Source organism: Sciurus carolinensis, chromosome 11 (genome assembly GCF_902686445.1).
Source record: "Sciurus carolinensis chromosome 11, mSciCar1.2, whole genome shotgun sequence".
NCBI lineage: Eukaryota > Metazoa > Chordata > Mammalia > Rodentia > Sciuridae > Sciurus > Sciurus carolinensis.
In genome coordinates, this window is record NC_062223.1 from 110,438,533 (window position 1) to 110,455,740 (window position 17,208).

Below are 17,208 nucleotides of genomic sequence, written 5' to 3' on the forward strand. Positions count from 1 at the left end.
GTGGCTAATATTTAAATAGGGACAAAGAACTACATATGTCAAATATCACTACTACTATTATTCCGCATGTTCATTGAAAAAAGATATTTTATTAGTTTTTATTAATTATAAAATCAGTTACTCGAGAGCCTTGGGACTAATTTGTTTGATTTATGCTTTCCTCCCAGTGCTATGCTAGGTTGGTGTTCATAGACAATAATCAGAAGGAAGACTGCTGAAGATTAGAAACACAGACACGGGGTAACAAGGAATTTACGAACTATAAAAATTAAACACTGGAGATATGACTGCAGTGTGATTTTTGCTCTCCAATACTCTAAGGAAGTATCCCTTTATAATCTTCAAGTAATGTCATGTTACTGACATTTTAAATACACAGAGTAAGTTCTCTTCTATTCTTATCACCGAATGTAACTTAATGAAATCTTACTCTTCCTTTCTACATGACATAGGCATACAATGTAAATGTTATTAATATTTCTCCATTATACTATTTTCCAGGGATTAAGACAAAATGGCTTCTATTCCAACAGTAATACAAAATTCATTTATCAAATACCCAGCTACTAATGTACAATTGTTACAAGTCAAATTAAAAAATATAATCAAAAAAATCACAGGTATATCACGTCCCATGATTTTTCAGTAAAAGCTGGTAACAAAATTTGAAACTGTTTAAGTTACTATCTACCTAGATTTAATGAATTTGTTAAAATAACTATTTTAAGTATATATTTGATTTTGTAAAGACAACTTTCATTGTTGCTCACTTTTATAAAAATGACAAGATAAAAAAATCTGAAGTGCGATCAATTTTGCCTGCAGTTCTATCCATAACAACTTTCTATATTCTAATTCTAAGCATTAGAATATGTTACATAGACTTCACAGAAAAGTTTGGCTTTAGAAGACTCAGATTACTTGAAACAGTCTGAATTATACAACAGCAATCATCACTGACAAGGAAATAATTACATGAGATAATGCATATGACATGCGTGCTTTAAACAATGTTGAACAAATCATCATCTCAAAGAGCTACTATAGACACTGTCCCTTATTTTAATTTCTGTATTTCTATGGCAATGAATTAAACTACTTATCAAGAAATATTTTTTAGGTAATTAATTAAAATAAGGTGAAATGTAACCTATCAATAATTCCCCAAAACGAAGGCTAAAAATTTGGCTAGAGAAATAGTAGTTAGTAAATTAGTGAAGACTTTTTAGGAGTCACACAGGTTTAATCTCATTTTCTTTGATACCTAGGAAAGATCTGGGCACAGACAGGTATTACAGAGGTCCTATCCATAGATTAAGATGCATTATTGGATTAAGGTCTTCTACAGAGGCAATGCAGCAGGATGTAAGGAAGGGAATAGGAATTTTCAGAAATTAATATTCATTGCTTTCTTACAGAAATAACTAGCTTGGCAAGATTAATTTTGTTCATAAGGTGAAAAAAACAAAGGAAAATCTACATTTGTTTTCATAACTACACCATTAGTTAAGTAAAAAGGTAAGATTGTCTAGCACATAGCAAATGCTTAACAGACATTTAATAAATGCACAACCCCTGAGATTTATAAGTATTTAAGCTTAGAACCATATGACCAGTTCTGAGACCCTTAAGAGTTATAATTAAAACATAATGCTGTTTTAGATTTTCACAGAAACTTACCAATGAGTGGGTATGGTGCAGCTTCTTTTCCAGAATTGACCCATAACTGGTAATCTCTCTCAGAGCCCTAGGAGATAAAAGAATTAAAAGTCACAATAAATTATCTATGTCTAGTACTTGAATGAAGACATATTATTTGGCATTTTTAAGCTTTTAAGGTTTCTGGGCTAGTGGATATTATTATTTTTTTAGATGGCAGTACTGATTCCTATAACCCATCTCCCATCCCCTGAAAGAACATGGAGATTCTACATTCCCACCAATTGACATCTAGGGATCCACAAACTGTAACCGAATTGGACCTGCACTATATAGGTAAGCCCATGGGATGTGAAATTGTAGCCAGGCCCTTTTACACAGAACAAAAGTCTTAGTTCTAAAAAGTTAATCTTTTCTTTGGAGTCCTCACTACTGTAATGTCTCTATACTTCTCAAAGAATGCAACATGCCTCTGCAAAGACAACCTGTTATCTAGAAAGTCACAAACAGTGCTGTATCTATGATTAAAAAGTAAAATCCCAGAGGTTGATTATTAGAATGACCAAAAGATTTTGAGAATATGAGTTATTAGCAGTTGTACTGGCTTTAGTTTGGGCAAGTCCAGTCCTGGAACAGAAAGGATAAGAATTCTATCTAGAGACTAGCCCCAGTTAAGGAAAATAATAAAATTGTTCACTAGCAGAATTTAAACCCAGCAATACTATAAATCCCACTTGAAAGAAATAAAACTTTGTTGAGTCCTCTGGGATAAAGCAAAATATTTTAAATGGAAGCTAGAACAAAAATAGTCAACTCTGTTAGCAATATTTCAAATAGTTGTCTTTAACTTCTAATAAAAAATCACAGCCCTCCCCTTATAGAGGGCCCAGGATATACATAATACCATACAAACTGCTCCTTGCCCATCCCCTAACAAAAGAGTAAGAACAATCTATCTTTTTATGTAGTCTGAAAACACTATAAAAATCTGTTATAACAGTTAAAACAAACAGCCTCAATTCCTAATTAAATTAATATAACTTTGTTTTTGAGCAGATTTATCACCTTATTTAAAGGAAAATACACAAAAGAAATTGAGTCATATTATTTTTGTAGGTAAGAAATCAATGCAAATGTGCCTGCTTTACCTGGTGTAAATAAAATTTAATTACATTTTAAATGTTACTAAATTTTACTAATGAATCATATTTCTTATCTTGAATTTTGGTTACCCTGAATTCTTTTTTTTTATGGTTTACTAAATTTCTTTTAGTTTTTATTTAAATTTTTTACAGACTGCATTTCCTTCTACATAATCTAAAGTTCCTCCATTCTTCTCTCACTCCCCAGTAGAGCATTGTGTAAGAGAAAATATAAATTCAATGTCTTAAATGTGTCATGTCATAACTTAGTAATGTTTTGGCCTGGGGAGATAGCTCAGTTTGTGGAGCACAAGGCCCAGGGTTCGATTCCCAGCACCGCCAAAAAACAAAACAAAACAAAAAAAAACTTAGTAATGTTTTAATAATAGATAATCTCACTAAAAAATAATGTTCCAGTACTTTCCTTAGTTTTTTCATCTGTAATGGTTTAGATATGAAGTGCCCTTGAAATCTGTGTGAGAAGTACAAGAATTTGTGGAGGTGAAATGATTAGATTTTGAGAGGTGGAACCTAATCAGTGGATTAATCTATCGGGATGGATTAATTGGATGATAACTATAGACAGATAGGATAAGGCTAGCAGAGGTTAGGCCACTGGGGTCATGCCTTTGGAGTGTATAATTTGCCCTGTGAGGGGAGCTCTCACTCTACTTTCTGTCATCATGTTCTGAGCTGCTTTCCTCTTCCTCTCCCTTCCACCATAACGTTCTGCCTCATCTTGGGCCAAGAGATATGGAGTCAGATGATCATGGACTGATCTTCTGACACAATGAGCCAAAATAAACTTTTTATTCTCTACGCTGCTGTTGTCCAGTCTTTTCGTCACAGTGATAAAAAGCTGACTGAAACACCACCCTTAAAAAATTACTCTTTTTGGTGTGGTGTTTGTAGAACAAACAGGGAATCAATAAAGAGAACCTTCCTAATCTCTTTCCCCTATACCTCATCTTTAAACATTCCAATCTTTCCACCAATACTTGCCTCTGTCCCAGAGAAGGGCAGAAGCTAGAAGAAAAATACATATCTCCCCAGCGTGTGATATGTATGCTGAAAGCTTTCCAAACCCATGATCTAATTCAAAGCTATTATTTTATTTACTAGCAGAATCAACCATCTTAAACCTCAGGACCTGCAACCAGGCAATGAGGCTCCCAGAAAATCCTTCAGAATTCACCATCATCATTATCATTAGTATCTAATAACGAGCTGTCTTAGGAGAGAAGGGATAATTTACATGTAAATTACTAAATATTACTTTGAATCTACAGTATCAAAGTTTCTTTATAATTAAGAATATCTAGCATAGTAACTTACAGTTATCCCTAGCATTGATAATGACATGTTGATAACTTCACTCGCTGTATCTGAATTCATTACTGTTATAGTTTTAGACTGTAGGGGAAAAAAAAAAGAAGAAATATAGCTATAAATAAAAGATTTTAAGATAGGTGAACAAATAATTGATAAATGACTATCCAAAGGCAAATCCTGATTTCAAGTGTGGACAGAGTAAAGCATAAGACTTAAGTAGACTGATATATTATGCCCTTTGATAAAAAATTTATTCTCTTAAAAGGATATGTGGACTCACAAAATATAAGAACTTAAGTAAGTAAGAAAAAGACTAATTATATTTCAGAGAGAGTATATACACCCCCACTCCCGATCACACACCCACAAAAATCAGGCCATTCTTCTGCTCCACTGCTGTAATTGTATTTCCATAATGCAAAGTGAATAAAAAAGGAAGAGAGATATATTTCTATTTCTTCCTGAATACTGTTCTCATAATATTTTATTTCTTTGCATGGTATAAAATTGGAATAAGAAATGATTACAAACTACTTTTAAAACTTATTTATTAAGTGCTTTCTATGTCTGGTCACTAAGATTTTCACTGTTGAAATCTTTAGAGGACTTAAAATTGAGTCTAGGAAAAAAATGAAAATTTTAGAAAGCTCAATTCTTTTACCAACTCTGTCTTTGAATAAGGTATCTACAATAGCTCTGTGCTCAACTTCATTGAGAACTGCTAGTAAAAAATAATCAAAACAAACAGAAGGATTTAAGATACATATAGAGTTCAACGAATTCCCAAAGAGATTATACACAATGCTATGATATCATGAATAAGTTTGCTATGTACTATTTTAATTACTATCAGATATATTGGCAATTCAGACTGTGTCACAAATAAAGCCTAGGTAGAAACAAAATGATATAAAAACACAAAGGATATATTACAAAAAAGCAAAGTGAAATCCACTGATAGTCTGTCATATATTTTTTGTTTTATTATTTCTTCCCTATGAGCCAATTAGTTGACAGGACAAACTGCTTCTAAAAGTTGTTATTAAATTTCAGTTTTTAAAAAAGGCATTTTAAAATGCATTGATTTTTAAAAAGCATTCCTTGCTAATACCAGCAGCTTGGAAGGCTGAGGCAGGAGGATCTTAAGTTCCAGGTTAGCCTCAGCAACTTAGTGAGACCCTATTTAAAAATAAAATACTAAAAAAAAAAAAAAAAAAAAAAAAAAAATACTGGATGTGGCTTGGTAGTTAAGTGCCCTTAGTTTAAGTCCTGGTACAAAAACAAACAAACAAACAAACAAACAAACTCCTAGTAGCTCCAAGGATGATACAAAAGTGTCTAAGGTGTCTCACTGCCCAACAGGAAGGGCCTGAAGTACCCAATCCAGAATCTGTCTTCCACCAGAATAGTACAGGAATGTTATATGCCAGGCTTTAACTTGAAATATAATTTCAGAAGGGGCATTTGGCTTTTTTCTTTTTAACACGTCTGAAAGAGCTCCCATTCAGTTTAAAGAAACTCATGTTTCTAAGTAATTTTTCTTAACATTCAAAACAGTAATTACAGGAAGTATATTTTTCCCTACATACCTTTATGGGAGAGAAAACAAATGAGTTTCAGCAGAAAAAGTTTTCTGGGTAGTAAACAAATAACAAAAGAGACAAAACTGAAAATATGGGTATTCCATTCCATATTAGCAGAATTCACTGACAGATTGTGTACAACTAAAGGCAAAGATTAAAGATTAAAGAACAACACCCTGATTTGGGGGAATCATTCTTCGCGGATGTAGGGCTCTCTCAAAGAAACTCTTGCCACAAAATGTACTTCAGAGAACAAAGGAGTGTCACTTCATTCTTGATTTATCCATGGTCCTAGTGATAGAAGTAGAACACCCCAACTTGACCACATCTTTTGTCAAAATGAGTGGGAGATTGGTTCTTTCTCAAGCACAAACCTTCCATACGTAAAGTGATAAAAAAAAACAAAACAAAAAAACAATTTTCCATGTTTAATGTAAACCACTGCTAGAACTGAATCAATGTAGGTTTTTTTTTTTTTTTCCTGCTTTGCTATAGGAGATCTCTTTACTCTCAAACCATAAAAAAATTGAGTATTTCCCTATAGTAGTGATATCTTAAACTCAGGAACTGGTCAGAATGTTTGGTAACTTTTGCTTTTGGTCAAAACATAATTCTTTAAGCTTAAATATTTTTCCACACACAAAACTATACTGTGTGACCTATGGCTGTTGTGAAGTATGACAATCCATAGTATCAAAAAATATAAGTTTTTATTTTTTTCATCATTGATAACATCTTGGGTCATGTACTACAATTTCAGTCAATAAATTACACATAATAACATGGGTTAAAGACTAAACATTTAACAAGATAAGCATTCTGAGGTAGAAGCATGCCCATCCCTTAAAAACATAATTTCTCCCAGATTTTTTAGCTTTTTAACTTGAGGGATTCAATCTCTAGAAACTCAAAGAATAAACTTTCAAAACTACTTTCAATTGAAGAAGTGACAAGCTAAAAATATTGCTTGTGGAAATAATTTTACTACAAATCTCTGCAGCTGCTATTGAAAAGATGTGAGAAACATTCATGACAGAGGGAGAAGAGACATCTGACAAATAGTATTCTTTCCAAGATTAAATGTTAAGTACTGTAGTTAATACAAATTCCTTGTTTCCTTTTCTCAGGTCTTGACTTTTCATACATACAAAGATACAAACCCAAGAAAAAGCATTTCCCTTTATATGGTATTTCCAGACACCTACCTTTTATAGCATATACATTGCCTGTCTGCCTGTCTCTCTTTTTAACCATGGAGTTTTCTGCCTTATGCAGGGACTTTGAATTTAATTTTCTGACTTAGAAACACTTACATAGGCACAATTCCCAATATCCTTGGCGAAGATTTTGAGGGGAATGCTCTTCGGGTAGTCCTTTTCTTTCTCTAGATTGATGTATCTAATCAAATGCAACGACAACCCAAAACAACACTGAGTCAGATGAAATTCTCTAATGGCTTATTTTTTAATCTATTTTATTAATATTTTCAATATACTTATATGCTGTACTTAAAAAGACACATGAAAGACTCAGTAAAGTCAGATTACATTATGGGTTGAAAGATAAATACAAAAAATTGCAGAACAGTAGGCATGAGAATAGGAAAAAAAAAATCCATGTCAAGTGAGGACTGAGAAGCAAAATCAAGTTCAGGCACCTCTGGATGACATTTTTATCCTTAAAGTCTCCTTGCCTTCTCTGAACAGGTCTGCACCTTGATAAGTACAAGAACATACATAATATTTTACTAAGCCAAACCAAAGCAAATCGTCTTTTACTTCCATTTAGTTCTCTAGTGGAGTATAAAATCTTGGTTATCCCATTGCTTAGGGAAAGGAAAAAAGGAGAAAAGTATGAATCTAACCAATGAGCTTAAGTTGACCATTTTTGGTCTGTATGCTCAATGCTAGGGATAATTGATTTTTGTTGTGCTCCACAGAAATCCTTGCATTTATGGAAATGATACATATTTTGAAGAAACTTATCTCCAATTGGTAGTAGCTTAGAGACAACAGCAAGGGACAGAAGAGATTACTAATTTCTGTCTAAATTGATCTAATCAAACCTCAAAGTTCTCCTTCCTAGAAAGAAGGAACACTTTAACGAGAGAGCATTATTTATAACAAATAGCAGTGTACAATCTAAATGACAATTTATTTTAAGGGCAAATGAACAGTTTCTACTAAGGGGAAGTGTTTGGGGCACATCACTGAAGAAAATGTTTTAATTCAATTACTACAGGTTAAATTTTAAAAATAAGCATACTGAAAAAAATACCTCTGAAGAAGTGAGAGCCATTTGTCCTTTTGTTCTGGAGAACTGTAAAGAAAATGGGAGACAAATTAAACCACACAAAATGCTTATGCCAACATTTTTGAGACTGCCTATCCAGATGAAAATATCAACAAGCCTGTTGATACTGAAGAAGTTATACACGTAAACTGCAAATCAGCATAATCATGTCTGGAGATTCCAAAATACCCTTTAGGAAAAACTAAACAGCCAAGTGTAGTTTGTTAAATTCTTTTGGATTGATCCAAGACAGACACGTTCTTACTCTTTACTGGTCTTTTATAAGAGGTGCTATACCAGTGAAAAGTAGGGCTTGAAGTGGTTTACAAACTATATGCAATCTAGATGATTATTGGTAAGGTACTCAACCTAAATCTCAGTTCCTACACCTGTAAAGCTGGATTAATCATCTTACTTAGTGTTTCTTCAGCTTAAAGAGCCATAATAGAAAGTATGCTAATATTGAGATGAAATAGAAATTTGGCATATGGATGAAAATGCCTTGGCCCAGAAACCAGTATGTTATCAGGAAAAGAAGCATTGTTTTCTTTTATATATTTAGAACAAAACTATAATTTAAGAAATTAGTTTATAGAAAATTATACTTATTATAACCTTTTGATTAAGATAAATTTATGAGTAAATTACTATTAATAATTTTTGTGAAGTCAATGTTGCATTTAATTCTTAAAGTTAAAAAATTTCAAGTTTATTACTCCAGTCTTATCTCTCACGGTTTTAAAAATCATATTTCTAATATTTTCAGATAAGTTGGAAATATTTTCTTATTTCAGGAATATACACTTAATAAATATTTGCAATTTATTTCAAACTTTGTTTCTTAATTTTTTTCTCCATGAATGATCTTCCAGGATTGGTAACAGAAAGAAAGTGTATTACATCTTTGTTTTTTACTACTGACCATACAATTTCCATCTTTAAACAATTCCTTACTACCTTTTGGTATATTCTCTTTTCTAAAACAGATTTTTTAGTTTCATTTATGTCAAATCTTAGATTTATTTATCAAAAATCTGTGTTGAAAAAGAGACTAGGTGTTTTCTTTGGGCTCATTAACTTTTTCAAAGCAGTTAAAGAAACAAGCAACTTTAAGATACTTAGTTTTTTTGTTTTAAACTTTTAACTGACAAATATAAGATATATAGAGAAAACTGCACAATCTTTAAGTGTACAGCTTGAAAAAATTTTATGAATTAAATACATCTATGTAACCGCACTCATATTATAAAACAGAAAATCATCTTGAAAAATCCTTTGCTCCTTTTTAGGCAATAACCCCCACCATCGTGCTTTCCAACTGCATAAAAGAGTTAACCATACCAAAAAAAGAAAAAAAAAGTAAATACACTAACTGCATGTAGTTTTAGAACAATCATTATCATTGCTATATAGTGGTCATTGTTTGAATAGACAGCAAAATAAACTAATTATCAATGTGTCAGGTTAATTTATGAAGATTCATTTGTGTAATCTTGTGGTGTTTTGCCTTTTCTCCCTGCTGTATACAAGAACTCCCCTTTCCTCTGGAATTCTTCACCCCAGTCATTTATATAAGACACAAGTCAGTAGTACTCCAAAATCAGTAGTTATTTCAGTTTCCTAAATACCTGAGAACATTAAAAAAGACAGTAAGATCCAAGGAAGAAGAATGTAGTAGTGGAGAAAGAAAAAGGTCAAGACAGATTGCAAGATTCACTCAAATCATGGAGGGGATGGAGATCTGTCATCCCTCAGTATGAGTTGGGAACCAGATATGGGTTCAGATTCCCAAAGAAAACAAAAAGAACTCAAGAAATTGTTTTAAGGAACAACTAGGGAGGCTGAGTCCTATGCACCAAGGACTTTGCATCATCGAAGATACCTTACTACACTTGTGGTAAGGAGTTGAAACATCTCTGGATGTAAAGCAACAACTATGGGCACAGCAAAAAGATGATGTTAGCAGTGATCACAATGAACTGAAAGTTAGGGAAGGCTTTCAACTGTTTTGGAGGCATCTCAGAAGTCTCCTGTATCTGGTTTTACCTTAAGAAAAAAATTTGTTTCCTACCAGCCTGTGAATACATGAGCTTAAAATGAGTTTTAGTTTGATTTACAAATAAGCCTGCACATGAGTTTGTAGTCTCTCACTGTAGGTACTTCAGTTAAAACATTATTCTGATTACTATTGTAGATAAATCTCAGATCAATGTCAGATTTAAGTACTTCTTGTAAAATAAGTATAGCATCATTTTTCTGGTAGACATAGATCCTAGAATGTTTTTTGTTTTGTATCAGCAGTTGAACCCAGGGGCACTTTACCACTGAGCTACATCCTCAGTTCTTTTTTTATTTTTTCATTTTGAGACAGGGTCTTGATAAGTTCAGGGCCTCATTAAATTGCTGAGGCTGGCCTCAAATTTGCAATTATCTTGCCTCAATCTCCCAAGTCCTGGGATTACAGGAGTGCTCTACTGTGCCTGAGTTAGGCACTAGGTTTGTTAATCAGAGTACCTGTACTGATAGAGATGAAATTCCTTTTAGCCCTTTTTGAGAGGTGACTGTCTACCCTGTTTCCCAAAGTAAAGTATAGGAAGTTCATATTGTTTGTTCTTCTCCCAGTTTGACTTAATTGAGAAGTTCTCATAGATTTTGGCAGTTGTCAAGAATTATTTCAAAGCTGTTAGATTTTACTTTTTGTTTCTATGTAGATAGTGTAGTAACTGGTACAAATGACTGCTTCTTGAGCTACTAGTCTAATGATGTTTAAAACTGATCATGGCCTAGAGTTTCCTTAATATTTACTAAGTATGTAGTATGTGTGTGTAGAAACACACATATATAATACCATTTATAGCAGTCTTCTTTTTTAAAGATCCAAGCTTCCCTCTGATATAATATCACTTCAGTCTGAAACTTCCATTAACTTTTTTTTTTTTTTTTTTTGGTCGAGAAGATCTGCTGGCAATAAATTTTTACAGTTAAAAAAAAAATCTTTACCTTTATTTTTGTGAGGAACTTTTTGGCTGGATACTGTATACTAGATTGAAAGTTTTCTCTCCTAATACTTGAAAGACTGAAAAATTCAACAGTTGAAGTTGTTTTTTAACTATCCTCTCACCTCCCTAGCTTCTAATGAAAAGTCCACAATAATTCCAATTGTTGTTCTCCATATATATTGTTCTTCTTTGACTATTTTGAAGATATTTCTCTTATTTTTGATTTATAGCAGTTTGTCTATAATATGACAAGGTGTAGTTTTTTTCATACTCATAATCGGGGGTTCACTGAGCTTAAGGAATCTGTACATTTAGTCTTTTACTAAATTTGGGAGGTTTTAAACCATTATTTCTTCAAGTATTTCTTCTCTATTTATTCTTTTTCCTCTTTTTGGGATTCCAATCACTTGTATACTATACCATATTATGCCTTCCCATAAGTCACTGATACATTTTCCATTTTTTTAAGAAAGTCTTAGTTTCTCTGATCTTCATATTGCACAATTTGAATAGATGTATCTTTAAATTCACTGGCTGCTCTCATTTCCATTCTGTAAGTAAGTTCATGAAAAAGATTCTTATTTATGATATTATAGTTTTTGATTGTAGAGTTTTTCATTTGGACCTTTGAAAATATTTCCTATTTCTCTGCCAAGATTTCTTATCTTTTCATTACTGTCAAGTGGATTCTCTACCTAACATGCTAAGGTGTTACGTTCTTTTCTGGTAATTCAACTTATGGGTCCATCAAAAAGTTGGTCTCTATTGATTACTTTTTATCATTCCTTGTTATTTATATATCAAGGAGTGTTAGATCATATTCTGAACATTGTGAATGCTTTGTTGCAGAGACTCTGCATTCTAATATATTTTTAAAACTGTTGCTATTTCTTTAGATAGTTAATTTGATTAGGTTGTTACAGGCTCTATCTCACTTGTGATGGTCAGTCACTCAGTTCAATTCTTCATTTTAGTTTCAAGCTGCTTTCTATGTATCCCAGGCATGTGGGGTCCAACAATTAGCTAGATGCTTGGAAGGCATCCATACACAGAATGTGGAGCTTTCTTTCTCGAGTCCCCTCACACCTCACTTTTCACTCACTTTTAATTAGCTGTACTGACTGAGACTCTGTACTCTGCTTCTTCAGACAAATAAGATTGTGGGGTTTTGAGTTTTAGCTACCCTGCACCACAATGTGAGTGCAGCATGCCCTAGACAAAAGCCTTAAAAATAGGAAACTCACCAAGTGTTGGTGCCTTCTTTGAAATTTCAATTCCTCTCCAAAAATCTCCTAACTTTTGTCCACTTTACAGAACCCTCAGGTAGTTATTGTTGTTTTTATTTTGTTCAGATTTTACAGTTATCTGTAGGGTGGTCAGTCTGTTAAGATCTCACCCTGTCATTCTGGAGGTAGAACTCCTCAACACTTTACTTCATTTTAAATAAACTTAAATAATTTTAGATATACAGAAAAGTTACACAGATAATAAGAGTTCTTGTATACTTCTCACCCAGTTTCAGTTTCCTGCAATGTTATCCTCTTACATTATCATGGTCCATTTGTCAAAGCTAAGAAATACTGGTACCTACTATAAGCTAAACTCTTGACCTTATTCAGATTTTACCAGTTTTTTTTTTTTTTTTTTTAAATTAGGGTCCTTTTTTTGTTCTGGAGACAATTCAGTATACCACATTACATTTAGCTATTATGTCTTGTTAGTGATTAGTCTATGCATATTCCTCAATCTTTCCCTTTCTGACCTTGACAATTTTGAGAACTGGTCAGATATCCTATTACAACCTTCCTCAATTTGTTGCTATTTGATGGTTTTCTCATGATAAGATTAGGGTTATGGGTTTGGGGTGGGAGAGGGAAATGCCACAGAGGTAAATTACACTTTTTATACATTATTATATTAAGGGGTACATTACATCTACATAATACCACTGGCGATGTTAATCTTGGTCATCTGGAGAAACAACCATAATATGAGCAACACAGTATATATAAAAAACATGTTTTCACATTCTCTCTTCTTAAAATGAAGTTTAATGAAAATTATTTGATTAAAAATATCATGTAGTTATTCCTCACTTGAAATTGCTTTCTCTTACTTTTAACTCCAAGGAGATTAAACAATAGGAAATGATAATATCTACAGAAATCTGTCATGGGAAAGAAGATATGCAGAGAATGATACAAACACATGCTTCTTCCAAATAAGTTCCTAAAATCTTGTGGTAGGCCAATAGTGCATAACAGAATTTAATGACATGCCTATCCTTTATTAGAAGAACAACAGCTTGGAAAATTTTAGCAATCTGGCTTCAGGACGATGCCCAAGTAGTTTGCTGGTAGTGGGAGAGAAAAAGAATGAAAATCCTCATGTATTTGATGAACACTAACTCTAAGTGTAAAATAAACATTGGAGTTGAATATCATGGGTGTGAATTTTGGTACATTCACCTTGAACTTGTAAAGCATGTTCAGGATAGGAGAACAAATATTCTGTATGTTATACATTCTCCAATCCCATGCCAGCCTAGGAATGAGTCATGGGAAACTAATTTGTCACATCTTTATAGATGAAAAATCAAAACCAGATATACAATTCAATAAACTCAGTATTTCATTATATTAATTTTATTTATATAATAAAAATACTATTCCTTTACAAAATCTGGGAGTATAAATCAATTATTCAAACTTAATTGTACTATTTTATAAAATTTGATTCTGTAAAGATCTACTTCAGGGTTTGAAAAGACCGATGAGTTTCAAAAGCTCAATACATAGAACAAACACCTAAACCCTAGGGAAAAGAGATATTGGGACTAGAAACTTCCTAAAGATTTGACCCTCTATTCCACTTCCCATTCCTGGAAGTTCCCTCCCTTCCAATTGTTTCAGTAGAACCCCTTAAGAAATCACTGGGGAGGGCTGGGGATGTAGCTTAGTGGTAGAGCACTTGCCTCACACATGTGAGGCACTGGGTTCAATAGCACCACATAAAAATAAATAAATAAAGATAATATGTCCATCTACAGTGAAAAATTAAAAAAAAATCACTAGTGAAAGCAAGGTAAATGACCTTCTAAGAGTATCTAATATTTACAATTAATTTTTCCTATATTGTAATCAAAAGGTCTTTAGGTAAAACATAAGGCACAGAAGTATTTTTGTTGGATGCTGATGTCAAAGAAGACACTGACTAAATATGCTAGCAGAATAAAATAGTTTCCTTAAAAAATCCAGACAACAAAATTGATTAAATTGTTTCTCTTTATCCTAGTCATCAATATAGTAGGACATGGGATAGTTCTTACCTGAAAGTGGCTACAAAGTTCACTGTGGGCCAGCCCAGGACAAAGGACTTCATGGCATTGGTGTTACCTTCTCCTACTTCATCTACACAGCTTGCCGTCCACATATCAGTTAATTTAATTTTATTTTTTATCTTAAAGTTATTATTATATCTAGAAAGATAAAAAAATGAAACAGGACCTCTCATTATTTTGTTTCTTAAAATTTTACAGGAGCTTCTATACTTGTTATAAGAGAACATTTCTACTAATTATGTGCAAATGCTTTGTTGTTTTTATGCTCAGCACCTAGCACAGTGAATTGTGACATGGTTGGCTATGTAGGTCCATGAAATAGGCCTCTGAAGTATTTGGTGATACATTTAGTAGGAATATTTTTAATATTTTTATTTTTAAACTAGCTACTTTATTTTCCTATATGTTAAGTATTACATTTAGATCAAAACCCTAATTTAAATGTACTGCTATTACAAAAATTAATTCATTTATTATTTGTATCTTTCTTACTTTAAAAAAGATTTGAGTGGCTCATGATTTATTAAAATGTTTATAAAACTATGGCAGATAAGAACCTGGAATTAGAGAAATTTATAATTTTTTATTATGTGGTTGCAATATTTTCTAGCCTTTAAAAGTGTAGGTTATTTTATATTTTCTTACTTATGATTTTGTTTAACCATTTTAACCGTAGTCCAGCAAAAACTGAAGAACTATAGGCTAAATTCAGAACCTAAACTAGAAAAGAAAAAAAAAAGTGAGGTTGACAAATTAACACTCATCTCTGGAAACCTAGAAGATGACCTACTTTAAGTCATCAGCAAAATTGCTTTTAGACAATTTCAATCTTATCTCCCCTAGTCCTCTGATATGGAAACCATCGTATCTCTTAACTTAACTGACAGATTTAATACTCATGATGGATCTGAGACTTAAATAATTGGAAAGCACTGAGAAGGATAAACTTAGGATTTCCTAGCATCCAGAACCATTTGTGTAAATACTAAAAGCCAAAATGAAATAAAAACTACTTTATATAAATAGTTCTAAAACTCTTCTAATACGTGGAATTTTAAAGTTATAACTCTTCAGTAGTATTTATAAAATGAAAAAGGATTTTGCAGGAACTATACACCAAGGCTAATCTAAATTCTAAGCTTCATCTATGCTTCCCATTGGGTGCAGTAACTTTGAACAGAAAAGTGATTTGTGGCACAATGACTTCTTTCAGTATTTCAATATTTTTCACCTCACTGCTAGGAATCTTTAATTTTTATGAAACAGATCTGATTACAGATAAAATGTTATTTTAATGGCAATCATTTAACACAGAACCAAAACTATTAATCTTTTGGAAGGAGAGATATCTTTCCATATTTGTTTTCTAATTCAGGTCTCTAAATTAGATATCATGTAGGAACTTCCATATATATAGGCCTAGAAAGCAAGTCACTACAAGGATCCTTTCTCTAGATCAATAAAGTGTCAAGATTATCCACTCCTGAAGCCAAAAATAAGGAAATATTTAAAAGTATAACAAAGACTTCCATTCTCCTATACTAAATATAATAGCTAATATTTATTGAGGACTTATCATGTGCCACTGTTTTAAATAATTTTACACATATCATTTAGTTTAATTCTCATTTTATATGTAAGGAAATGAAGTCATAGAATAACTTGCCAAAAGCCAAACTATGCAAACAGCAGAGCTAGAATCCAAACTGGGTTTGGGTAAACTCCTAAGCTTTTTAGGCTGTTAAACACTATGCATCTATGAAAAGCCTTAGAAACTGAACGCGGATGTAAGAATCTTTCCATTAAGTTTCCTTTAGCTTTTCTCTCTCTGGCCTGTTCTTTTTGTCTCTACAGAGATATGCTTTCTGATAAGACTGTGTGTGTTTATTACAATAATAGCAGACAAATTTCACAAATATTTATGGATATAAAGCTAAATAGATTAGCTTGTATTTAAAACAAGTCAATATTAAAATGGCTGGTACTGGGGTCATAGTGTACTTCTTTCAATTTTTCACTCTCAATCTCCAATAGTATTAGACTACAAAAATTAAACTGAATCCAACTTGAACTGGTTCCAACAGTATCATCTCCCTCAGTACCATTCCAATAAAAGAATAAATCTAATAGTAACTGACTGAAAACACAAAGAAACCCCTCAAATCAATTCCTTAGTTCTAAATGTAGTCCATTAGTATAAAATTATTAAGATGACAGGTATACCTTGTTTTACTACCCTCTGACCTTTTATACAGGGATGAATTTCAGGGAAGTACTGAAATACACAGAATTCTATGGAGATTTACCCCCATTACAAAATGTAGATGTGTTATAGTCATACTTTGGGATAAAGATCATATAGTCTTCAACTATCTAGTGGTAATTCTAGTGATAATGAATTAATAATCAAGACTTTTACCTAAACAGAACTCATTATTTACCATTTGCTTAGGAAATAAAATATGAGACTAGAGAAAGTTTAAGTGGGTGTGAGGTAAATAGTCATTTCTTTTCTGAACTTCTACATGGTTGTTCTACGGTTATTAACAGAATATCATCCTTCTTGTAAATATTTTAATGTTTGTAAACAGATTCTGTTTTATAAACAAAAAGACAATTTTATTGGAAAAATAACTTATTTATCTTTCTAGTGAACTTAAAAAATGAACTTTAGGACCCATCTGGCTTTAATACTTGTTCTAATTTAGTATAAAAAGAATGTCAATACCCTCAGAATAATTCTCAGCAAACACTAACAATATCCAGCACAAAATGGAACAAATATAATACTTTAGCAAATAAAAGAAAGCATTTAAACTCTCCATTTTACTTACTAAAATTCACCTAGTTTGATTAAATAA

At 32.3% G+C, this 17,208-nt stretch overlaps 1 protein-coding gene across 6 annotated transcripts in view; it reads right to left on the reverse strand.

The window, feature by feature from the left end:
- Positions 1–17,208, reverse strand: part of Arhgap20 (Rho GTPase activating protein 20) — a 126,892-nt gene that overhangs the window by 31,739 nt on the left and 77,945 nt on the right. For 4 of the 6 annotated variants that reach the window (XM_047519549.1, XM_047519547.1, XM_047519545.1 and 1 more), the window contains exons 4-9: positions 14,336–14,485; positions 7,994–8,035; positions 7,374–7,430; positions 7,030–7,114; positions 4,137–4,214; positions 1,681–1,747 (exon numbers count right to left, since the gene is read on the reverse strand). In XM_047519549.1, coding sequence (XP_047375505.1) covers positions 1,681–1,747; positions 4,137–4,214; positions 7,030–7,114; positions 7,374–7,430; positions 7,994–8,035; positions 14,336–14,485 — 479 coding nt within the window. The remainder of the gene's footprint in view (positions 1–1,680; positions 1,748–4,136; positions 4,215–7,029; positions 7,115–7,373; positions 7,431–7,993; positions 8,036–14,335; positions 14,486–17,208) is intronic. The other 2 variants (XM_047519546.1, XM_047519550.1) reach the window with 2 other exon arrangements.